Below are 26767 nucleotides of genomic sequence, written 5' to 3'. Positions count from 1 at the left end.
AATTTTCTCCAGCATACAAATAGCAGGCCAAACTATAAATTCTTAAGAAAAAAAAATTTAAAGCATTATATTCTTTTTCCCTGAAAAGACTATGTCAATATAGAAAGAACAGGAATTAATTAAAAAAAAACTTTTTCCACAAAATAAGCTTTTCAAAGAAAAGTAAAGAACTCCATTAAACAAAACAGAGCAAAAATAAAATAAAATAATCTACCAAGCGTGAAACTACCACAAATCAGCATCAATAAATAAATGAAACCCAAAACGAACAGAAATTAAAATAAATAACCGAGTCAAACTCAAAACGAGCAGAAATTAACATAAGTTGGGCTCAAAACCCCTATGCCTTCCCAAGGCCAGAACATAATTTGCCCTTTACTGAAAAAAATACAAAAGAATGTGCATTGTCAGTTTAATATACATATACTAATATTTAGTAATCAAAATACTAATATTATTTGATTTATTAAGTTATAAAAGTAAAAACATTTATATCTTTTTCAGTAAACTACAAATTTTGTTCTGGCCTTGGGAAGGCGTAGGGGTTTTGAGCCCAACTAATTTTAATTTCTGCTCGTTTTGAAAAATGGATATAAACAAATTTTCTATGCTTTTTTTTAGTTTTTATTGTGTAAATCTCTCCCCGAATTTTTTTTTTTAGTAAAACCCCCCTCCGAAAAAAATCCTGGGTACAGCCTTGACTAAGAAACATGAGAATGAATCAAACTGTGACATAGGATTCTCAGAATTGGTCCAAGAAAAATATGTTTGAGCTTTTTTAGAATACCAAGGTTTTTGCATACTTTCATTTTAATCAGTCAATATCTCCTTGTGATTGCCATGGGAATGAGATATGGCTTACATTCGCTATGTTTTCATCAGGGTTGCCACAGTTAACTAATCATCACCAAATATGATGATTTTACAGGTAATTCAGAAAAACAAATTGAAATTTCAATTCAGATTTATAAATCCGATATTTTTGTTTCTCATCAAGTTGCAAATTCAATGATGTTTAGGGAATTGTAATAAGGGAATTCGTTAGAATCCAATTTTAACTATTTTCAGCTGTTAAAATTCTTTTTTTTTAAATAAATATTACAAACAATTTTTAATGAATAACAAAACACAGATTATAATTGTTTCCTAGAAAACGATGGGCATTGAAATCCAAAAAAAAATCCACAATTTTTATTTTGAATTTATAGAAACAGCTCAAGCTTATACAGTTTAATTTGTGAACATTGAATCATATCTAAAAGACAAAAGTAAAAACTGCTAACAACACACTGCAACATCAAGCGGCCTGATACGAACGCAGCGGCACAAATTGTTCCTGCATTTCAGTCCATCCATCCCAGCAATCCCAAGTTCCATACCCTTAAAAAAAAAACACAATATATAGCTTCGTTAGGAAGAGGTTTCTCAGCCCAAGAAAACCCAACAATGCAATCAAAACTCAATAGGATTATCAAGAATGATATTATAACTGAAAATTTTTGAAATTAATCTGCATGTCAGGAAAGTCTTAACCCCCTAGCCCCTCCCCCCATTTGTTAAGCTACTATTTAACAAGTTCTAAACCGGTAGTTTTTGTGTTTTAAACAATATTAGGCTTTGGTAACTACTTGCAACTTTGTTTTACTTTTTATTTCTGTTTTAGACTTCGATACATTTAGCCAAATAATTTTTGAGCCTCAAGGTGCTGCTTCTTAAAAAATAACCTCAAGGCTTTTCTTCAATCAAGTACATGGTGCTGTTCCTTTTTTGCTGAAGAGGGAAAACTCAAGTAATTGTTTAGTTTTGGTTTTTATTATGCAAAGGTGACACTTGCGTAGGTTACTCACAAAAATAAATCAAGGAATCAGTTTTTGATCCAATTTCTTCTGTTTCTGTATGCCCAGGTTTACAAAAGAAAAGAAAATGCATAACCTCTTTAATTGCATTGAAAGTTGAGGATTTAGTAGAGGCTTTCACTGAATTTCTTTGATGTTTTGTGCACCAAGTTCAATAGAGTCACGAGTATGACAAAATAGGCCACAGTGGATATTCAACACCCACTTGTGGTCAAATTGGCCACATAATCAGGCCCATGAGAAAAACACCCTATTTGGCTCCCAAAATGAATCCGAGACCTTTAGAAAAATATTGAGTAATTTTTCTGGTACCAATGCCTTCTTCGAGTTTATCGAAAATATGGATCTCAAGTAACCTCCGCCCGATTTTTGAAAAAGAGAGATGGAGAGATAATAGACTATATAGCTTTGTTTTTATTTACAACACCTAAAATGATATTCTTATACCATAGAACCGTATCTATGTCTCTTATCTATTAATTATCATTAATTTTTCAGCATGTGTGCCTATGAGGTTTGTGATTTTTCCAGCTTCTAAGGATGTATTCCAAAACTGATCACTAATAGTCATATAATCGTTATTACCTGTAGCTTACAATGACAGAAAACGATATATTAGTGCCTAGAGTACTTATCAAATATTCCGTGGTAATGAACGGTATGTAAGGAGCGAGTCGGCTCAATAGTAACCGAAACTCTCAAAAACCGAATTTTAATATTAATATATACATCAAAAGAATCAGCTTATTATGCTGATGACAAATATATAAGATTCATCAGGTTTAGTGTTACACATCAAAAGTCACGAGCCTCAGAAAATGTGCCTGATTTTTTAAATAGGGGGGAAACGCCCCCTAAAATTCAGAGAATCTTAATGAAAATCGCGCCATCATATTCATCGTACCATAGAATTGTACTGTAAAAGTTTCAAGCTCTTACATACAAAAATGAGGAATTTTGCTATTTTTGACAGAAAACAGATCACAGATGTGTGTTTTTTTTTGTTTTTTGTTTTTCTCTTTTTTTTCAGGGATGATCGTTTTGAAATAATGGTTTTAGAAGATCAGAAGAGGGTGCATTCGACCGGAAATCAAAAGTTATAGTGCCCCTTATAAATGACCAAAAAGGTCAGAGGGCGATTGGGCCCCCTCCCACGCCCATTTTTTCCCCAAAGTTATCTGATCAAATTTTGAGATAGTTATTTTGTTCAGTATAGTTGAAAGATCGAATAACTATAACTTTAGGTGTAAAATGACCCCCCACATTCTGTGGGGAGAGGCCAGTAAATTATTAAATTTGTCAATTGTCGATGTAAATATTTATTATTGGGAAGTATTTGACAGAATTGCTATACAAAATTCTTTTTAATTGTCTTACGTTCTCTTTGACAAATTTTTCATGTGGAGATGTTCCGGGTGAATTATCCGGAGGTTATTTTCAGAGTGTTTTATTTCTGGGAAATAATTTTCACGGAAGGGGGCATTTCTGGAGTGATCGAGAAACCAATTAGAGATTAAAGCCTTAGCCTATTCAAATGACAGGATACTAAGGAGAATCTTTCAGGCTGAATCGCCCGCAAACAATTTTACAGGTATGGGGATTCTCAGCGAGGATGTAAATGTCTGGATGTAATTTGACGGGGGGGGGGAGTGCACTTTACGTTGGATGAAATTTCTAGGGAGAATTTTTCCGTGAGGGGGAGGGGAATAGTTCATAGAGGATGAGCCAATTTACCAGCATTATTTGGAAAACGAACATATTTTTTTTCATATGTGAAGGGTTAACCCTCCTCAATACCTTGCTCTTTACGCTAAATTTTGACTATTTGTCCCAATTTTTTTAGAGCGGCTACTGAAACAGAAGGGACCATTTAATTGGAATAGGAAGCTTTTTTTAAAGTGCTAACAGCTTTAGCATAAAGAGCAAGGTATTGAGGAGGGGGCAACCCTTCATATATCCTACAGAATAAATCTGCCAAAATTAATATGCAAGTTTAGCTTTAATTTTTCATGTACGGTGAGTCAAATTCGAACCTGCATTAGTTGAAAGACGTTCAAAAATTAAATAAAAAAAACAAACAAGTTTTTAAACTTAAAGTAAGGAACGACATTAAAACTTACAACGAATTATTTTAATTATTACATATATGAAAGGGACTGTCCCCTCCTCAACGCCTCGCCCTTTGCGCTAAAGCTTGACTCTTTGTCGTAACTCTACTTTTTAAACCAATAAAAACTTCAGCATAAAGAGTGAGGCGTTGAGGAGGGGACAGCCCCTTTCAAACGTGGAATAATTTCTATTCGTTTTAAGTTTTAATGTCGCTCCTTACTTTCAGTTAAAAAAAACTGTTTTTTTAATTATTTAATAACCCATAAGAGAGGCTAACATTGAGGTCTGTTCTGCACTTATAGTAAGTTATATTATTTTTAATTTTGTATTATACGATGTCCTGGAAAATATATTAACAAATAATTAATCATAATTAGTTAAAATTTGTGTAGTGAACCATATCCAAACGTCACCTTTTTAGTGAATGTGGCAAATAACAGATTTTAACCACGTCCAATAAATATATAAAGTATAAAGTTTAATATAATACAAAAATATAACAAATACATACTACAAAGCCACAATATAATATAGTAATATTATAAACCACACAAATAATAGGCTATGTAGTATGTTTTATATGATATATATTATAGTCATATAGCATAATACATTATAATATGATATTGATAAGTATATTATAATAGATTTAAAGGTACAATTAAAAATATAAAGTTTAAAGGCTTATGTTGCAATTGGCTGTATTTACTGATATCATAGAGAAAAAGATAGATTGGTGTTCTACGCTTCTGTAAAGTAGGCTTTAATTTCATTGTATTTTTTTTTTTTTTCTGTGACAGTGATTTTGTACGCCAGTCCCATTCCTTATTCCTGGAGAGATAAATAACCCAACTTTCTTAAGAGCATGACCACATGCTTAAAACAGCCTTATGGTCTTGCTTTTTACTGTATTAAGCTAGTAAAAGGAGCGGTGAACAAGATTGGTCTTTTTACGTAAAGCTTCAAGCCAGGCGTGAAGCTTCAAAAGGTTTTTGAGTCACAACAATTTTTGGAACTCAATTCTCTGTTTCTCTATTCTGGAATGATCACTTTCTTCGATTTCCGTTGACACATAAGTGCATACGTTGTACTGAAAGATAACAACAACACTCTACTTATCATGTCGCATTGCAGCAAAACAAACGATTTCAATTTGAGGAAAGGGGAAAAAAAAATCTTTTTCAAACAAAGTGCAGCAGTCATTCAAGAAATAATTCTTCATGATGATGTTGAGTTTTTACGAGGGAGTAAAACCCAAAAGTAGTACATGAGTTTAAACCACGAACAGACATCTAGTGTTCTTTTTATGTGCCAAATGACCATAAAAAGAGAATTAGTCACCAGAAAAAGTTGGCAAGATTATGTAAAATGAAAAAAAACACTTCTAGTTTTAGAGCTATGTAAATTCTTTTTTTTATTACTTGTTAGAAATTACTTACTATCTTTCTCGCGATAAAGAATCAAAATTGAAATAATATTTGGTCTTGTATTGGTTGTGGCCATAAAGCTAGTTTGGTCTCAAGTATAAAATAGAACAGACATAGTTGAAAATACCGCAATAGGGTATTGCTCATAAATTTAATGACAATAAAAATCGATGACGACAAAAGAAAAAGAAAAATAAGAGATCGCTTGACTGTGAGAAAGAGAAAAAATTTTGCCGTTCAGAAGAGAGTAACAGCATCAAATCTCCAGAGGAGAGGGAAGGTTTGAAAATAAGTAATTCTACCCAAAAGAGCTTTACATTTTTTTCTGGAATGATAAATTTTGCAGTCTTAAAATTTTTGGTACTCTAAAGGATGTATGGAGGCCGGAAAATGTCCAGTGTAAATTGTCAAGTCGATGCCTTTGAATAGGTAAAAATAATAGAAATTAAAAAAAAATTACCACCATACACAATAGTTTTTTTTTTTTACGGAAAACTTTTCTGGGAGCATGGATGATCAAATCCCTAAAAGTGTGAAGTATACAGAAACTAATAAAAAAAAATTATCCAAGTGTCAATGGGATATAGCGGGCACGGGTTCGGAATAATTTTAATGGGGTCTAGATGAACAATTCCACAAACTAATATTTCGCTTTTCTTCTTTGATTTTCTTTAGTTTGTTCGTTTTTATGACATATGTTCTGTAACTGTTTTAATAATCAATGCCGAGGTGTGCTGTACAAAGAACTTGAACTGTCAAATAAATAACCTTTTTGTAGCCGTTTTGTATAACCCGGATTGCAGAATTGTCCAGCACATTGAATGCATCCTTGGGTACTTCAGTCAACTACCTCAACAGATTCATTCTACTGTCCCGGTACTGTATTTGCACTATCGTGAGACTTGTGCTCTTTTACCGTTTCTATCCCTGAGACCAAAACATGTAGCCCAAAGAAGTGAATGTTTCCTTATATACTTGAACATTTTCAGGAGTGGGATGACGAACTAGCCAAAATTGCACAGAGATGGGCCGATCAATGCATACCCAATGAGCATGACCTTATAAGAGCCACTGGTAAGTAAAATTCTGCCATGTCTTAACTCAAGTGCTCTGGTATTAACATCAAGTGCTATGAAATTTAATTCTAAAATTTTATTTCGTTATACATTCTCAAGCCATTAATGAAAGCCGAAAAATTAACACTTAACATTAACTGTACCTGATTGTTTTTTTTATAGAAGTCTTAACTCTAAAAGATGGAATTTTGATAAGAAGATGTACATCAGAAGCGTTCGCTTTTTAATGCTGATTTAATATATTTGGAAGTATTTTCTTTCAAAAAGAAAAGGGCAATGTCCGGTCTAGGTGCTTATTATAGCATCAAATCTTTGAAAACTTGGTTGTATCAATTCGTGATGCAATAAACTCTCTTTTTTTTATATATCAACTCGACACAAAATGAAGATGTAGACAGAGCCGATAGAACTTATTAACGAAGGCAAATATTGAAAAAAATTTGATTGTATTAATTCGTCACATTCGAAAGTTGTTTTTTTTTTTAACGCAACAAGATATAGCTCATATCCTAAATAACATACAGATGCGTTTATCTAGAGTAGTGATTTCCAAAGTGGTCCATGTAGAACCTCAAAGGTCCATGAGAGATTCAATGGGGATTTATGTCCGCGTGACCAAAAAATAGGGGGTTTGCAATCTGTAAGCAGGGTTCCACGAAAGTTCATATGGTGTAGATAGTGAAGAACTAAATCGTTGAAGACTTGCTGTTTGTCGAAAGGTGCATGTTTAAAACACTTTACTTGGTTTTTAAATCAATTTTGAAGTTTCTGGAAAGTAAATATCCAGATTTATAAGAAAATCTGATTAATTTGAAAGTAGACATCATGTATTTGATTGATACAAAAAAAAGGTAGCCACAAGTAAAAAAAATTATAAACAAAGGTTGAAATTTCAGTTTTTCTTGGAAAATTGAAATATATAGGCTATATGTAGCAAAATACTTTTCGGCACTAATCTTGCCTGTTCGCAAATTTTTCACAGCTAGAATTCCTTGATGAGGATGTTCAGACATACATTCAGCATTTTATTGCCCTGCATAATGACTTGAAAATCAGACTTGAAGATATTCTGACGATAGAATTATGTCCATGGATCATAAATCCATTTGATGAAAGGGAAGGGGATAATTTGGTACAACAAGAGGATCTATTCAAGTTTAGAAATAATAAGGATCCGAAAGTGAAATTCAAAAGAGGATATGAAATATTTTGGCAGCAGGCAGAAATACACAAGGAATACTCTGGACTCGTGGGAATTCCCTGAGAGCTTTCGATAGCCTATCCCTCCTTACATCTAGTGGGAAAAAGTTTTAGATTCTTTAAAAATTGAGAAAAAAAGGAAGCAGATTGAATATTACAGAATGGGGAGATTTGTATTTTTCATAACAAAAATGACGCCAAATATTGATAATTTGTGGTTGTCATTAGGGCCGTTTTTTCACTCATCAATTTTCTAAGATCTTAAATCTTTTGTCAGAAAACGCTTAAAAGTGAACTCTTTGAACTAAGCTCTTACATCTTTGGTCGTTTTTATGTAAACGTCTTTCATCATTCTGCTCTGATCAGTGGTCTGAGAACAAAGATGAGTAGATCATCAAAATTCTCTCATCATTGTCCTATATGGCAGAAAGGTGGCGTCTTTCACGTATTTTGCTAACATCAGCGAGCTGTAAGATCTTAGAACAAAGATGAGTTGAAAAAACGATAATCTTTGCAGAAAGATGAAAGATCTTAGATGTAAGATCTTAGTGCTAAAAAACGGCCCTATTGTAAGGTTATTTCAAAAGTTCTGTCTGATTTTATGAGGCTTCTTCAAACTATAATATCTCACTGGTTACTTCTTCAATTTAATTGAAATAACACCATTTGATTCACTGCATGTTTACCAATTTAACGAAAGCCAATCAATTCATTTGGTATTAAAATGGCCTGCTTGGGATTCAATCAAAGTCAACGAAGGCCTCTTTTGCCTCGTCTAGATTGGCGAAGTGAGAAAGTTATCGAAGCACAGGAAAACATGGTAGTCGGTTGGCGAGAGGTCTAAGGAATATGATAGTGCTAGAAGAGAGAAGAAGAGAGTTAAAACTTTGACACTCAATTCGTTTATTTTTTGGACGGTGAAACGTGCAAACGGGCATTCTTGTGAGGCAGGATCATAACTCTTCTGTAGAACAGTACTGCCTGCTTCTGATAAAATTTTTGGTATATTTTGTAGGTTTCCTAACTCATAACTCTGCTGTAATGGTTTGGTCCAGTTGCAGAATGGTTTGGTCCAAGGTTTTTTCTTGATGAGTTATAGCCTTCAGGAATATCCTGGTCGCTCATCAGTGTCCAACCACTGTCCTGAACGTTTGTTGTCGCAGAGGATCCATTTTTCATCATACATGATGATCTGATCCAAAAAAGGACATTTTTAGTGGCACAAAAGCAAAGAAGAACAGACCTCGAAACGTGACAATTCCTGTCGATCATTCAAATCGTGGGGCAAGCACTTTTTAAGCTTTATGCCCTCTCCAAGGCGTTTTGAACCGTTAAAAAAAACACGACGTAACTGACGCCCAGTTCTTCCGTAATCCCCCGCATTTCTGTGATGGGTCAGTCTCGACCAGGGTTCTCAACCGTTCGTCCTGAATTTCTCTAGGTCGACCACTTCGGGGCTCATCTTCGAGGCTAAAATCTTTGGAACAAAATTTTGCAAATCAGCTTCGAACAGTGCGTTCATTAACATTATCATAGCCAAATGCTTGGTTAATTCTTCGGGCTGTTTTGGCAGCGTTTTGGTTCAATTTGAATTCGTAGAAAAAAAAAATGGCCAAAAACCGCTGAAAACATCACATGGTAACAAGTTGAAAAGAGGCAAAACATTAAAATTTGGAAAAAATGAACAGTGTTATTGTATAGAGTACAAATGTCTCTATCGTTTAGTATTTACGACGCACAGTAGGTTAAAAATTTATTGAAGTATGGAGCTACATAAGCTACATAATATATTTAAACGGACAAGACTTTTGAAACAATTCAATAGAAATTACGTTACGTTATCGAAGTTTGATTTTATTAATATTAAAACTGTTATCATATTGCTATGCAATATAAAAACAATAATAATTAATGGTGCAATATTTAAGTATTTGAATAAATACAAGACAGGAAAATATACAATTTTTCTTTTTATTTTTGACATTCCGCAAAAGTGAAGTTGGATAGAATCCATTTTTTTTACCCTACTTTTTTTGACATTTGACTTTTTTTGGCCCCTACTTTTTTACATCCACTCACATGACAATCACTCATTTAATTCACCAATCAAATTCACTTTCTTTTTTGAAAACTATTGATTCGTGGTTGGAACTCAGCCGCAACGAAAATTTCCATACTTAGTTCCAATTTTCAAGTTTTTTGTCGAGCTTCTTGAATAAGGTAGAAACTTGTCAGCAGGGGTTCCACTTGAACCAGCAAAATTTTGAAAGTGTTGGATGAGAAAAAGGTTTGATAACCTCTGATCTAGAGACGCTAAAATGGGTAATAAAACATAACATGAAAAGGTCTTTCAATATAATGGGGATTGATGATTCATCCATTGCTCTACATTCAAGGTTGTGTACAGAATGGCGGTCAGGATGGCTTCAACACCAAAGAAGAACTAAATTTATGTAGATTTTCAAAGCGCGAGATTTAAAAGCCCCATATCGGTCCCCGCGTAATTTCAAAGAGAAAATACTATTGACAAATTATTGTGAAACGATTGAAAAAACTACAGCTGATATAACATTTCGATTGAATTTTCAAATTGTGTCTCAAATTAAAGCTGCAATCCAATATGTTTGTTCTTAAGTAGAAAATCTGGAATAAAACTATCCAAAATTTCCTGCGGTTAGTCTATACCTTGTCTATAAAAATGAACGGGAATTAGTTAGGTAAAAATAGAATATCTTTTAAAAAGAATTTCTTTAATAAAAATATAATAGCTTCTAAAAAGAACGAAATGAGCGATAATAAACCAAAAATGAGCTTTAGGTTTTTTAAATTTTGGCTTTAGGTATTGAAGGTACAAATAAGACTAGTAGGCCTGGGCATTTGACATTGGGGTGTAAAATAGTTATTGCTAAAACACTGTTTCAACATCTCTAAAATCATGAGTGCAGGGCCATTATGGTTCAATGTTAGAAAGACTTGGACCAGGTGGCTCCATTATCATAATAGCTGTGAACCAGTCAGTAGCTGCTGCTGTACTTTCTATTTCAGATATAGCAGTAAATGGATGTAAGGTAAGGTTTGTGCTTGGTCCTAGCTCTAGCCCTGCTTAAATCAGAAACAGAAAAGGCATTGTATTTATCCCATCTGAGGAGGTCACCCATCTGTATGATTTTGTCAAGAAGGTCCAAGTTGATGACAGAATACAACAAGTGACATTGGCCTTTAAAAATCCAAGCCCATCAATTATATCCCTGTGGTTTGCACCTCTAATCAGGATGTTCAGTTCCCTCTGAAAATCTCTGTTTGGGGTGCAAGGTATATAGTTAAGCTGTTTATCCCTCGGGCATTTCATTGCTTCAATTGCCAAGGTTTTGGCCACACGGCCTCAAATTGCCACAGAGGCAGAAGATGTCTACTTTGTAGTGGACAACACACCCTTGATGAATACCCCCAATCTGAAACAGTAAAGGAAGATCAGATACTCAAGTGCCCTAACTGCAATGGTAACCATGCTGCTAATGCTAAGGAGTGCCAAGTATTTGTAGAGAAGAAAGCAATTGTAAGTTACTCTTTCACCAATAATGTCCCCATGAGGACTGCTGCTGAGGTCTTGAAGAAAGGACTTCCTAAACATACAGAACACATCCCCATAGTACACACAGACTCTTTCCTTCCACTGACTCCTAATCAACCTCCAGTTGAGGAACTCAACATGAGGTACATGGCCATGTTTGAAGGTGTTGCAAAGCAGATCTCTGATCTAACTCAGGTTATTACATCTATTTGTGAACTACTTTCTAAGTTAGCACCAAAACCTTTTCTAAATGCAGTCTGTAGCCTAAATAAGTCAGTTGAAAACCTAAATAGAGAAGGTTCATTCCTTCCCACAATGTCAGCAGATACCAGCAGCCCTGACCTAAATAGCCTAAATAAGTCAGTTGAAAACCTAATAAGTAGCCTAAAAAAGTCAGTTGAAAACCAAAATAGAGAAGTTTCATTCCTTCCCACAATGTCAGCAGACACCAGCAGCCCTGGCAAAGCAGAAAGGAAACGTAAAGGAAAGGAGTCTGTACCCAGCCCAGAAGGTGCTACAATACAACCTAGGGCCAGACCTAGGTTGGCCCCTTCTCAAACATCTGACTAGTTATCTCTCCATTGTTTTCTGTTTTGTTTGGCATGGTTGACAAGCAGAAATTTATTAAGTAATTTGGTTAAGACTACTGGTTTGGTTCATTCCCTAAATTATTTTTTTTTTTTTTTGTTATTTAATTTTTTTTATTATTTTATCTTTTTTCAGCATATTTACTTTTTTAGAGTTGCTTTATTTGTTTATAATTTGATCTAGGTGACAGGTTAAATATATTATTTATTATAATTGACTTTTATAAAAATTGTATTTGCTGTTTGATAAGGTATTTGCATCATTATGGTTCATGTTTATAGTTGATGGCAGGTGCTGACGGGGATTAACCCCTAAAATAAGCAAAATAAATGGTAGATGGCTACCTATTATTTTAATCTTGATGGCCATGATGCCCCTCCCATATTATTTTATTCTAGAGTTATCCTTTTTCTATTTTATTTGTTTTATTATCCTTATCTATCTTTTCATGTTTTATCTGATTAATTTTCTATATATGGAGATATGTAATATGCTATAATGTAAAAATATATTATTTATTATAATTGTGTTTTATATGCATTTTAATTGCTGTTTGAAAAAGCACAGTTGCATTATTTTGATTCCTGTTCTTCAATGCAGGCAGTTGCTGCAGGTAAATTACTCCCTACCAATAGCAAGATAAGTGATACATGATCAGGTTCAGTGAATATTGATCAAGTGACACCCAAGCAAGCTAGTGAATACAGAAGGCACAGAGCAATTGAGTGATACGAACGCATATGACCTATTAGTCGAACGCTTCAAAACCCAAACAACAACAACATCCTTGTCAACTAAAATTTATTGGTGAATTGTTTATTGATTAGCCAATTTGAAATATTGCTTCGAGAAAGTAAATAGATTGCTTCAAAATTTATCAGTGTTGCTTTTGAAGAGTTTTCTTGGTACTTCTGCATTATATCTTACAAACCGCTACATACTGTATCGGGAAACACTAAAGGAAAACCAGTCAAACGGGTATTTGCAATAGAGAAATGGATCGCAAAGCGTGGTTTCTCATTGCGTTTACAATATTTAAACTATTGCTTTTGGGGGTTTAGGGGGGAAGGTCCCTAGTTTAGGTTACGTATTTGATCTATACTATGCTTCACCCCCCCTCCTAATGGGCAAATATATAGCCCAAATTTGCTTCTAAACTATTATATTTGCATCCTATTTTATTTTGTTTCATTAGCATTAACCAAACTTGACTTCTTACAATGGATTGATGGATTCAAAGTCTTCTGCTTCAGTTGACTTTATTTCAACCATGCTTGCCGCAGGAACTCTACCATCTACATCCATCCTCACATAAGTAACTAATGTTACAGCTTCTTTGATTGACAATATCTTCTCCATGCTTAGCTTGAAGGAAAACTCAATTTTAGTCAGTGATATCTCCGATCGTTTTCCAATATATTCTCGGTTCAGCTTTAAACAGGGGAAGAATAACCGGGCTCAAGTGTTTGATTCCTATTCTATTAGGTTTGGTGAGAAAGAATTATCTCTTCTTGGGTCTAAATTTGAGGAAAATTTGTGGAGCTTGATTATAATGATAAGGATTTTTGTTGTTTATTTGAGTCCTTTTATGGAACCATAAAAGAGTCTATTTTTAGCATTTGTAATGTACCACCTTCTAATCATAGGTCTAAACGGATTGTTACTCTAAACCCATGGATGACATCCGGACTAGTCGGAAGCTGGAGAAGGAAAAATAATCTCTGGAGAACTTATAAATGCGCTACACTTTCAGCGAGTACTATTCGTCTTTGTCAATTCAAGATCTACCGGAATATATATAATTCCTTGTGTAGGAAAGCCAAATCTCTCTATTATCTCAATAATTTTGTTGCGTGTGGCAATATTATTCGTAAGGTAATAAAGTCTGTACTTAAACCCGGCTCTCAATCTAGCTCTTTACCTAGGAGTCTGGTCGTTGTTGATGAAGCTGTAGAGGCTGAGCCTGATGTCGAAGAGGCATTCACTTCATTCTTCGCTAATATTTGTAAGAATATTGCTCCTACAGTTACTCCCTCTCAGCCTAAGCCGGACTTTAGATCTTACCTCGGGCCGTCTTGTGTTAAGTATATGTTTCTAGAGCCAGTAACAGTAAGTGAAATTGCTAAAATTGTTAATGGCCTGAAAAACTCATCCTCATCAGGGCCAGGTTTTATTTCTACTAAAATAGTTAAATCTATTCTTCCTTCAATAGTTTTGCCTCTCACAAAACTTGTTAATCCTTCATTTGAATGTGTAGTTTTTCCAGATGCTCTAAAGCGTGCTCGGATTATTATTTTGTATAAGGGTGGACAAAGAAATGATCCGCCAAATTATTGACCAATTTCAATTTTATCAGTATTTAGTATAACCTTTGAAAAGGCTATGGTTTCTCGTCTCCTTACTTTCCTAAAATCTAGAAAAAATTCTTCGTGGTTTTCAATTTGGATTCCGAATGAAGCACTCCACTGAACATGCCTGTATGACCCTTTTGAATTTTATTCATTCTGCGTTAGATTCGGGGTTGATTCTGGCTGCTATATTCCTGGATATTCGTAAGGCTTTCGATTCCTTAACCCATGAAATTCTTCTATCGAAGATGTCTCATTTTGGCATAAGAAAAAATTCATTTTCTTGGTTTCAGTCTTATTTGAAGGATAGGTTAATTTATGTTGATCCACTTTTCCGGTCGCCCTCACAACTGAATTTTGGCGTCCCCCCAGAGTTCAAACATACTTTTCCTGCATCAATTTTGAAAATCCTATTTTACTTCTTGATCCAATCTTACGTTTCTTACTGTCAATAGTATGGATGTCAACCTTTCCTTCAGTGTTAAAACCACTTTCTAAGGTTTACAATAAAGCTAGAAACTTCATTCAGGAAACTAATCGTTCGTTAGGTATACCATTACTTGATCTTGAGTCACTATACATTCTTTCACGTGCATGTTTTACTTTTTCTTAGCTTCATGGTGACCTCCCCCGGCCCCTAAGTGTTCCGCTATCTTTTACCTCTGATCAAAATAATTATAATATTCGCAATATGACAAATCATGTTCAAGTTCCATTTACTCCTTGCATAAGGTCAGATTTTAATCCTCTAATGGCGTGTCATATTGTTTGGAATAAGTTGCCTGAATCAGCTCGAGGGTGCCACTCATTCGGTTCGTTTAAATTCTTTTGTTTTAACAAAGAATTGTTAAAAATTCTTTGGCTTCGTAGAAGTTATTTTTATCTATGTTTTTATTTTTATTTTTTATTATTCTTTTTTAGTCTATTTAATCTACTTAATTAATTTAGTTTATTTATTGTATTTTTTTTCTATATTTTTCATTTTATCTATATTTTCTTTTCTTCTCCTTTTGCTCTTCTGTCTGTGAGTAAGTGATCATTTTAAGTTTTCTTTTGTTTTTCATCTCTGAGTAAGTAACTCATTTGTCTCCCCCCTTCTTTACAGGCCAATGTACCTTTGGGGGAACAGTAATATGTAATATTATATGTGTATTTAATGAAGAATAAATCTTGTCTTATCTTTAGTTTCCTCTCAAAAACAGTTTTACTTGGAAAATGTTTTAAGTAGACATTTTTTTAACATCAAATTAAAAATATTATATTTAAAATGGTATGTAAATAACAGACAAAGAGTAAAAATCAAACGAATGAAACGTAAAAACGAATAAATTTGAACATGAAGAAAACAAACAAAAAAAAGTTACCAAGTATACCCTTTGTGAACCTTCTTTAAAAATTGCTTTTCTTAACACTATAAGAAATGGAAACCTACTCAGAATATATCTCGATTTCCCTAACACACTAATGACACTTTCCGCTAATCTTCCACAATGCTATTAGAAATAATCAGTGCTTATTTTGAAATTAAAATGAGAAACCGAGCAAACGGCAAGACAAGAAAAACAGACATCAAAGTAAACGAAGTGATGAAACAACTAGAAGACTCGGTAAAATGTTGCTTCCAGTTTAGAATGCGGACCAACAAGCTTGACTTGCTTTAATGACCATGCAAAAGAAATCAAGTACAAAACAGAGATGAGGACATTACTTGCATGGAATAAACACAGTGTCGCTTGCTATATGGATAAGAAAGCTTTGTAGTACCCTAGAGTTATAACCTTTTCGAAAATTCTTTTCGAAAAGATACTACTATTGGTAGTCGAACAATTAACATATACCATGATATCGTACTTTATTTGTGACAGAAAGTACTGTTTATAGGATTGAAGTAGAACTTCAAGGCTGTAACCCTGAGGACTTTCAGCCAGTCCTGTCATGATGTTCATTTTCGTGTAGTAGTTTACTATTGTCTTTTTTATGTTGGTTCTAGTTCGGTTTCTGGTTCAGGGTTAATTCTATGTATCGTATATGGAGTAGTTCGACAATGTTCGAGTTATTTATGTGGTTATTTATTTTTGGTCCTTGCTCTTTTTTGTGAAAGAGGATAAACGCTGACTTGGCAGCAGAGAAGAAGACTGTACAAAGAAGCAAAGCTTTCCACCAGCTACACATCCTCATATAGCTTAATCTTTACATTTTGACATGTTTTGCCTGTTGTTCAGATTGCTAAATTAGGCCTGTTTTTTCACTCATCAATGTGCTAAGATCTTACATCTTTTGTCAGAAAACGCTTAAAAGTGAAATCTTTGAACAAAGATCTTACATCTTTTGTCGTTTTTGTGCAAATGTTTTTTATCATTCTGCTCTGATCAGCGGTCTGAGAAAAATGATGAGTAGATCATCAAAGTTCTCTCATCATTGTTCTATATGGCAGAAAGATGGCGTCTTTCACGTATTTTGCCAACATCAGCGAGCTGTAAAATCTTAGAACAAAGATGAGTTGAAAAACGATAATCTTTGCAGAAAGATGTAAGATTTTAGATGTAAGATCTTAGTGCTAAAAAACGGGCCTATTATCATCATACTCAATCCTTTCAGTTTTTATTCTGAGATCCCGCAGGAATAGTGCAAACAGATTGCAGCTGGATATAACAAAAAATTTTTAATTTTACATTTTCTTTCTTTTTTTTAATTCAAATAAATGCTTAATTCGGAGTTAAAACAATAAAAATTAAAATAAATAGAAGAGAGGTTGTTTTTCCCATCTTTCTTTACTTGTAATATTTAAGAGATTTGACTACCTATCCTTTACTGAAAATTGTATGCAAAGGAACAAGGACCCTTAGGGTAGTTGCAAGTGTTTTAACATCAAACGGTTAGTGACAACAAACTTGACACAAGGAGTGACTCGGCCTAATACTAACCAGTGCTCTGAAAAATGAAATTTAGATAACAATAGATAGATAAAAAGAATTGGCTTTCTACGTTGATTCCAAATATAAAGATTTCTTCAACTTTGATGTTACCCATCAAAAGCTACGAGTCTGAGAAAACTCGACTGATTTTCGAAAAATGGGGAAAACGCCCCCAAAATGTCAAGTTATCTTAATCACAATTACACCCTCAGATTCAGCGTTTCACAGAGCCCTACTCAGTAGTCTTCAAGCTATCTACAAAAAGGTGGAATCTTGTATTTTTTACAAGAAAAATATCGCCCATCTGCGTATTTTTTCTTTTTTTTTGCCCCAGCTATGATCTTATTGAGCCAATAGCCTGCTCTGAGAGTTTCGACTTAATATCCTCATTCACCTCTGGCGAAAACCGAACATCAGTCGCACAACGAAGCTGCGGATTTTCAACGCCCTCGTCGGCTCTGTGATGCTCTATGGAGCTGAGACGTGGCAAGCTTTAGCCGCAACCCTCAAGGCAATTGATGTCTTTCAGTCGAAGAGCCTGAGGAGGATCGAAGGTCTACGATGGTTCGACTTCGTCAGCAATGAGAAGCTGCTGCAGCTCACCTAGCAGTCTCGGTTTTCGACCCAAGCCGCCGAGCCAACATTACGATGGTTCGGATACCTACTTTGAATACTTCCACACATACCTGCGAAAACGATCCATCACTTTGACCCTGTCAAAGCCGGTTGGAAGCGACCTCACGGCCGACCGAAGAAACGATGGTCTGACAGCCTTTCCGAGTTCCTGGCGATGGCAAATATCAGGTTGAGCGATATGCAAACGCTTGCCATGGACCGAAGTGGATGAAGGAGGCAGACGTCACTCTCTACGCCGAGCAGCGCCCGGCAGGAGACATAAGTCAAGTAAGTCAAAGTATTTCTGATGAGTCCTTCTGACAACCAGCGTCTATATAGTGTGTTATATTTTTTTCAACCCCCCCTTCAAAAATTTTTTAAAGTAATCAGAAGTAGAAGTTGTTGCAATCACAATTTATCGAAGTCTCAAGTTGTCACCGCCATAAGTAGTCACAGTCGTAATAGTAACTAGTCGCAGCAATAGCCACAGTAGTAGTAGCAGTAGTAGTAGTAGTAGCGGCGGCACTGGAGGTTTCAAGTTCATAACCTTACTCGTTCCTAACATATTGCAGACTCCCTCTTTAGATAGCCTGGATGCATATAAGGTTTTCTGATTTGGTTCAGCATCCCCCTCAAAATACCCTGGAGTTGAACCTTAACACCCTTAGTGTTTTCGGACACAACCAGGATAAATATTCCCCCTTTTCCAATAATAAATCATGTACGTAAACATTGGGCAAGTTACATAATTGAAAGTCCTTACTCAGGGACTGTAGAGGGCCTGGCATCCTCGGAGGTACAGTTATCGGACTTTTTGACTATTTTGAACAAAATGGTCTTCTTAAAATTTTTATCGGTGTCATGGTGGCCCCCTAAACAGGGAAGGTTCATCTGAGCTGCCTTGCAATCAGTTTAGAATATCCCTCTGAACATGCCCAAAAGTTTCAGCTTAACACCCTCAGCTATCCAGTAATACTGCTGATACGCTCTTTTGACAACAAGCAGACACATAGGATGGTTTGATTTTTTTCAATACCCCCTCCCCCGAACATTTCCTGAAAGCAATAGCAATTATAATTAGTCACAGTAGCAAGTAGTCGCCGCCGCAAGTAATCTTAGTTGCAGTAGCAGTTGCAAATTATAAGTCGCTGATGCAGTCACCGTAGCAGAGTAGTGGCCCTGAGACTTTCAAGTTAGTATCCTTACCCGTGTTACGGCGTTGCAGATACACCTTTTTTTTATATAAACTGGATGCGTATGATGTCTTTCGATTCAGTTCAATAAACTTCCAGTATTCCCTGAAGTTTCATTTCAATACCTGTAGAATTTTTGAAAATACACTAGATCAAATATTCCCTCCTTTCCCAATGATTAAGCCTGCATATAAAAAAATTGTAAATTGCATAATTTATATTCATTGCTTGGGGGGAATTGGGGGCATGGTGTTCCCGGAGGCATAATTGTTACACCTTTTTACTAGTTTGAACAAAATAGATTTTGAAAATGGTCTGGTTGCCTTCCGATCACTCTTCAACATCCCCTTGACATACCTTGAAGGTTTCTACTTAATACCCTCAGTTGTTCCTTGCATATTGCTGATAAATTCTTGTAACAAACTCCCTGAATGCACAGGCGTTTCCTTTTGTTTAAGATTCCCCTCAACATTTTCTGAAACTTTCACCTTAATACCGAAAGCCTTTTCAAACAGTTCGTGGTAACGAAGTGTAAGGAGCGACCCGGCTAAATGGTAGGCCTAACCAAAACTCTAAAAAACTGAATTTTGATACCAATAGATATATCAAAAGAATTGGATTTTTTTGCTGATTTTGAGTATATAAGTTTCATTATGTTTAACCTTACCCATCAAAAGTTACCAGCCTGAGAAAATTTGCCTGATTTTCGAAAATAGGGGAAAACCTCCCTAAAAGTCATAGAATTTTAATCACACCATCAGATTCAGCGTATCAGAGAACCCTACGGTAGAGTTTTCAAGCTCTTATCTTCAAAAATGTGGAATTTGTATTTTTTGCCTGAAAAAAGATCACGGATGCGTGTTTATTTGGGTTTTTTGTTGTTGTTTATTTCAGAAATGATCGTATTGTAGGCCTATCAGTAGGCCTAGAGCATCGGGAGAGGGGTCATTCTAACAGAAATTAAAAGTTCTAGTGCCCTTTTTAAGGACAAAAAAATTGGAGGGCAACTAGGCCCCCTCCCACATCATTTTTATCCCAAAATAGTCCGATCAAGATAAGCCCCTGGGGAAAGCTCTTTAAGTTATAAAATTTGCCATTGTTCACGTACAGTATTTGTTATTGGGAAGCGTGCATACATTTTTTGAGTTGGGAGGGGAGGACGAATTTTCTGCGGGGGCGATTTTCACGGGAAGAATTTTTCAAGGAGGCGAAGTTTCCAGGGGGTGAAATTTTCAGGGGAAGTTCTATACTGGGGGAGTTTGCCGGAATTCCTATACGAAATTTCTTTATGTCTTGCTTTCTCTTTACAGGCTCAATTTTACGCGTGGAGGTGTTAAGGGTAATTTTCGGGGTAAATTTTCGCCACGATTGAATTGTCCATAGGATATTTCCGTAGAGAGGGGGATTTTTCCGTTTATGTGGAGCCAGGTTTCCTGGCGTTATTAAAAAAAACTATCAGAAATTAAATAAAAAACAAGATTTTTCAAATGAAAGTAAGGAGCAACGTTAAAACTTAAAACGAACAGAAATTATGACAAATATGAGGGCCCTTCCTCAACACCTTGCTTTTTACACTAAAGTTTATTATTTGTTCCAATGATTTAAAAACTACTCCTGAAACACGAGGGTCGTTTAATTAGAACAACAAATAACTTTCTTAAAAGTGCCGAAAAACTTAGCGTGAAGAACGAAGTATTAAGGAAGGGCCAAGCCCCCTCATATACGTAATAATTTCTGTTCGTTTTAAGTTTTAATATTGCTCCTTACTTTCATTTGAAAAGACTTGTTTTTTTTATTTAATTCTAGACCCAGGATCAAAAAAACCACTTCTCTCAATAATCTCAATGTGCAAACAACTTGTAAAGTTTACAACTCTAGCCCCATTGGTTGTGGGGGTTATGAGGGTTATGCTATCTCCAGAAGCATTGTTTTTTGACCTTTTGACTATTTTGAACAAGACGGCTAATTATAATATTTTCTTGGATGTCCTTATGGAGAGGACAGCTAAAAAGGCTTGGGATGGGGGTTTGTTGACCACCAACCACTTTACAACGTGTCCTGAAATTTTCAACTTACATTCCCGTTTGACAGCCAGCGTGCGCATACTGTATTTTGTTTTGTTTAACATTCCACTCAACATTTCCTTAAAGTTTTACCTTAATAACTTAAGCCGTTTTGAACACTCAGGATCAAACATGCCCCTTTTTCAATAAAAAGCCCTTACTTGTAAATAATTGGCAATTTGCATAACTTATAGCCCTTATCCCGGGGGTTGTAGTGGGTTATATCAATCTCGAAGTTTTTTATTATTCGATCGTTTATTATTTTATTATTTGATTCGGCGGGCTTTGGAGGGAGCTGTTTGACTATTGTTTACTTTTCAAAAAGGCACTTGAACTTTCAGTTTCTAATCGAATGAGCTCTCTCTGAAGTTTATATAACCATCCCTTCCATATAAAGGGGCTTAAGGAAAAAAAAATTAATGAATTATAATGTATTTAAGCCTTGTGGTTCTTTACTGTATACAATGCCAGTGCGTTGCTTCTGGTTGAATCCGATCTGTCTGCAATGCCAACTAGGTTTCGAGTTTTTCTTAAGTATACTTATTCTTAAAGCTTTTGCTCACTGCTCTTTTACTTATTAGCGAAGGTAAAGCAACAAAAAATCACGCGGAACACTGGATATTTGATATTAAAGCGTGCATGATTCACCATCATAGGTGTAATATCAATAATGGCTATAACAAGATTTAAGGTTGGAATTTGATAGCTAAATTATATTTTTGGATTCGTTAAATCCAAATTTTGGAATCCAAATTCGTTGAATCCAAATTTTGGAATCTTCCTTCTTATTTGGTTTTTTCAATATTTTCATGTGTGATTTTATATACGATTTTTAATATAATTTTCAATGTGTTTTTGTTTAACCTACTCCCTCAGACAAGCTGTGTTTCATGGGCGTTCTAATGAATTCTTCATATGGGTTTTTACCATTACATTATAGTAGTTTATAAACAAACTATTTCCTAGCTAACACAAGTAAATTATGCGTTTGGAAACTATGATCATTTTTTTTCAAAAATAAATGGAATACAGCCTGTTATTTAAAATTTAATTTTCTAAGAACGACATATTGATTTGACACTATATAATCTATTCTATAAATCTATAATCCATGTAAAATTAATACGACTATCACAAAATCAGATGAATCAACGCTTTAAGTTGCTGAAAGTGAGTAAACTTAAATTAGGGAGCAGTAAACCATATGTGATTTTTTTTTTTTTTTTTTTTTTTTTTTGCCATTGTTTTTTTGTGCGGGTCTTCATGCATCCCTGAAAGTAATATAACAATAATACTTATTGTTCCCATTATAGGAGAATTCCAATTTGTTGGTCAAAATGTTGCAACAACGTGGACAGCCGATAAAAATGCAAAACCAAACTGGGAAAATGCCATGAAACTATGGTATGCAGAAGTGAAGAATTTTGATGCTGAAATCATTTCTAACTTCCGGTAAGTACTCCCCTCCCATTGCCACGGGCAACAATTAATAAAAATTTAGAGGGGAGGGGGCAAGGATATGCATCAATTTAGTAAAATGAAGACTTCAAATGAAATTCTTCAAAATCCATGAGGAATATTTTTTTTTATTATTATTACTTTGTAATGGAAGTGGCACCAGCAGGTATTATTTAAAATCTAGTTGGGAATTTTTCTCACAGTTTGGAACCGTGACATTTAAATGCTAAAGCACAGTCAAATTTATTTATAGAACTAACAACGATTGAACTTGCTCTAGAAAACAATTCTTATCAGACAATCTGCTTTTTTATAAGGACGTTAAAAATACAAATTAATAAATTGGAGCACTTTAATTTTAACATTTACTGAATCGTACAAAGGAGGTTTGAATATAAATAGTGAAGCAAAATACGCTAGTCCAACATCAAATTATAGAAAAAACTATAAAATGTTGGTTTTCTTTCAATTTTGAGCTTAAAACCACAGGGCTAGGGCTCCTGGTCGTACTGAATTACTACTACTACTACTAGGAACTCACTGCAGCACCAAGCCGCCTGAGGCCAACACAGCTACGCACGCTCCTCCTCCATCTTAATCTATTCAAAGCCTCCCATTTTACACCCTCCCACGAAGTTCCCATTTAATTTAATCTTTCTTTATGACATCCTCCCACCCCAGACGAGGACGACCTGTTTTCCGTTTAACCCTAGACGTTTGGACCTTCATCCGGACAACGTGCCCTAGCCACCTCAACCTTTCTTTCATTATAGCCCTAGAGAGCGGTATCGAACCACATTTTTCGTACAGCCTATTGTTTGAAATACGGTCAGTCAGCTGGGTACCCATAACAATCCTTAAGCAATTTCTCTGGAAAACATCTAGCATATCTTCATCCGCTTTTCGAAGCGTCCATGCTTCAGAGTCATATTTGACAACTGTCATCACTGTAGCTACTAATATTCTAATCTCGGTTTACAGACTTATCTTCCTTTTCTTCCAAACCTTTTTTTAACTGTGAAAAAGCACCCTGAGCCCTGGCTATTCTACTTTTGACATCTTCACTGCTCCCACCATCTTTACTAATAATACTGCCGAGGTAAGTGAAACTGCCCACTTGATTGATCTTTTCATTACCTAACGTCAACTTTTCATCTTCACTCATTCCTAGCATTCGTGACTTACCCTTCTCAGCATTCTTTTTCGAATCTATTCTAGGACCCTGAACTTGCAAAACCTCTAAAAGTTCATTCATTTTGCTCACACTTTCCTCTAATATGCTTAAATCGTCAGCATAATCTAAGTCCAGGAGACTTTTTCTTCCCCATTTGATTCCGTGGTCTCCCATTGCCTTTCCTGTGCTCCTTAAGACAAAGTCCATCGAAATAATCCATATAAAGGGGGATAGAACACAACACTGCTTAACTCCTGATTTAATATAAAACCAGCTGCTAACCTCATTTCCTAGCTTAACGATAGCAGTGTTATTCTGGGACATAGCACTAATCCCTTTAATATATTTGTCTAGTATACCATACAAGGATAAAACCTTTGCTAAAGCTCTTCTATCAACAAAATCAAACGCTTGCTCATAATCTATAAAGTTGATGACGAAAGGTGTTTGACAACTCAGGCACTTTTCGATTGTTAACCTAAGAGTGAAAATTTGGTCGACGCATCCTCTACCTTTTCTAAAACCGCACTGTTCTTCTCTTAAAACTTTGTCTACGGCATCTCTCAGTCTCAAAAGTGTCTTATTACTAAGTAATTTGCTACCTACAGAGACCACACTAATGCCTCGATAATTACCACACTCACTTTTATCACCCTTCTTATAAAGTGGTTTAATTAAGGTTTTCCTAAAATCGTTAGGTACTTCCCTTTTTTCAAAAATCATATTCATAACCTTCAGTAACTTATTTCTAACCTCAGAGCCACCATAATCTCAGAGCCATCGTACTGGATTGGCTGGTGCAAAGTATTATCTAGGTCCCAAGCCTTTTAAGGGGCACTCCCCCTTTCTCTAAAATTTGAATGTTTTTATAGTAAACAACTTTGAATTGTAAGTTTAAGTTTAATGAATTACATGTGTTTGACATCACAATATATTCATGCCTCAATTGTAATTTTTATCCTCATCTAATCTTATGTTTTTGCTTGTGATCCTCAGGGATTTTTCGCTGTTTTTGAGGTGAAAATTTTAAGATTGATACTATAATGGCTGAAATTCGCTGTAAGCATGTTCTGTTTCTCTTCTAAATATTTCAAATTCGTTCTATACTCTCTTAAATGTAATTTTCCAGATTTGGCATTAATACAGGGAAATGCAGGATGAGAGGCAAAATATATTTTCGAAATCTTAAGGGAGGGAGCAAGTTGGTTAGATTTTTCCCTTTTTCAATAAAAATGATTTAAAAAGGGTAAACAGGCGAGAAAAATATTTTTATATTGATTGTAATTAATTTTCAAAAGAATACATGACAGACGCCTAGAAGAAGCCAACATCCCTCCTTTCTCCTTGGAAGATTAAAGGCATGTGTATCTTTAATATTTAGTTGAAAAGTTAAGGTGGAAATGGTTTAAGGCGGTCTGAGGTGGAATTTTTTTTTTTATTTATCTCTCTTTCCTCCCATGTAAAAGTGTTTCGGTCTGCACCCCTCCTTAGTGTAAACAACTTTATAGCCAACTTGTATATATTGAAACTAACCAGTCAAAGACTTCTTTACTTCATCCGCTTTTAATTTGATCCTGCTAGTTCTGTTGAGCACAGGGGTGGTTCTAGAGCAAATCTTGGGGGGGGGATGTGACAAAGGTGCCAATAATCGACCAAATTGACAAATTCATCCTAAAAAAAAGAAAAACCAACAGGATAAAAGGACGCAAAAAAATCTTGGGGGAGGGGTTCCCGCGTCCCCTGGATCCGCTAGGGGTTGAGTACCACAGTTTACGCGCCAGGTTTGTTATCTTTATTATGATCCGCGCAAATGATCTTCAGCTCAAACCGAATAGTCAATTCTTTGAATCTTGGAGCATGTTCCATTACGATCTAATGTTTTGAAATTATGCGGTAGCATACAACGCGTTTAGAATCTCTTGATAGGGCCTAAAAACATTATACAAGATGTATCTTCTAGTGCTTCTTTTGGTCTTTTAACATCTTAAGAACTGATCGGTCAGGATCTGGACAAGAAGTAGTAATTTAACGTATGATGCTTCTAGGGGTTTAAAACTTATGAAATAACTAAAAATAAAGAAAATAAAAAATTTCATTTATGAAATAACTTATGAAATAACACTAAAAATAAAGATCAAAGTCATAATTTAAATTGAACACTAGAGGAGGTTCACCTCTATTGGGCCTCGGAAATAAACTTATCAGAATAAAACCATAAGTTATCTTTAAGTTAAGAGTTTCATTTAATGAAGCTTTAGTATTTCAACATAATGCAACTTTTTAAATTGAAATTATTTAATTAACCTCAAGGTCCATTTAGTATATATCAATGGTACATTTTTGATATTTTAATTCAATACATTATTTCTTTTTGCCTATATTTTTTTATATATATTTTTTTGCACATGATTTGTTTCTAAGAAGCTTTTTAAGTTTATGTGTGATATGTTATTTTCAATGAAAAGGTTCAATAGTCTTTTTGTAAAACATTTTATTGCAATGTTTTTGGAACTTATAATGGACCCAATCACACATCTCAGTAAAGAGAAGCCATTACTCATATAGACATTATTTTTTACTGAAAACATCCTTTCAGACTGCAGCACGTCAATTACTTTACTATACTCTATTCTGTATAATAATTCAGCGTATATCGTGAACTATCAAAATCTTACATATCACCTGACATTTGGATTTGGGTTACTGCCAACATACAAGCCTGATACATATGTAAGTAATGGGGTAGACTAGTATTTTAAGACATATTTAACCTACTTGCTATTATCCACTTTGTCCCAAAATTTGCGCAGAAAATGTAATTCAGTTATCCGCTCGCCTAAACTTACTACCTACGTTAATGTAAAAAATACGTAAAAAAACGAAAAAATAGGAGAAAATGAAAAAGGCTTAACTGACATAGAAACTATTTACTAAAAAGGAAGTTCGAATTCCAGTCCTAGGCATATCTGAATCTTTAAGTGAAGAAAGGAAGGATTTCCCAAAACTAAATTTTTTTAGGAGGAACCAAACAAAAACTATCTTTTCAGGAAAATAGTGGCTTAAGCCACTGCATCCAATGCAGTGGCTTAAGCAAAATAAAATGGCAAAGCCACTGGATAGAACTATACCAGTTCAGATAGGAGCCAGACAAGGCGCAATTGCTTCACCTTGTTA

At 34.9% G+C, this 26767-nt stretch overlaps 1 protein-coding gene across 1 annotated transcript in view; it reads left to right on the top strand.

Moving 5' to 3' along the window:
* LOC148950968 (uncharacterized) overlaps nt 1-26767 on the top strand; it is a 232888-nt gene that overhangs the window by 131425 nt on the left and 74696 nt on the right. Inside the window, exons 4-5 of the mRNA XM_089090078.1 lie at nt 6382-6466; nt 22275-22413. Coding sequence (XP_088946204.1) covers nt 6382-6466; nt 22275-22413 — 224 coding nt within the window. The remainder of the gene's footprint in view (nt 1-6381; nt 6467-22274; nt 22414-26767) is intronic.

The sequence above is a fragment of the Artemia sp. Qi Xiang Cuo genome, chromosome 6 (genome assembly GCF_049724085.1).
Source record: "Artemia sp. Qi Xiang Cuo chromosome 6, ASM4972408v1, whole genome shotgun sequence".
Classification (NCBI taxonomy): Eukaryota; Metazoa; Arthropoda; class Branchiopoda; order Anostraca; family Artemiidae; genus Artemia; species Artemia sp. Qi Xiang Cuo.
This window is presented reverse-complemented; position numbering and strand designations above follow the sequence as displayed.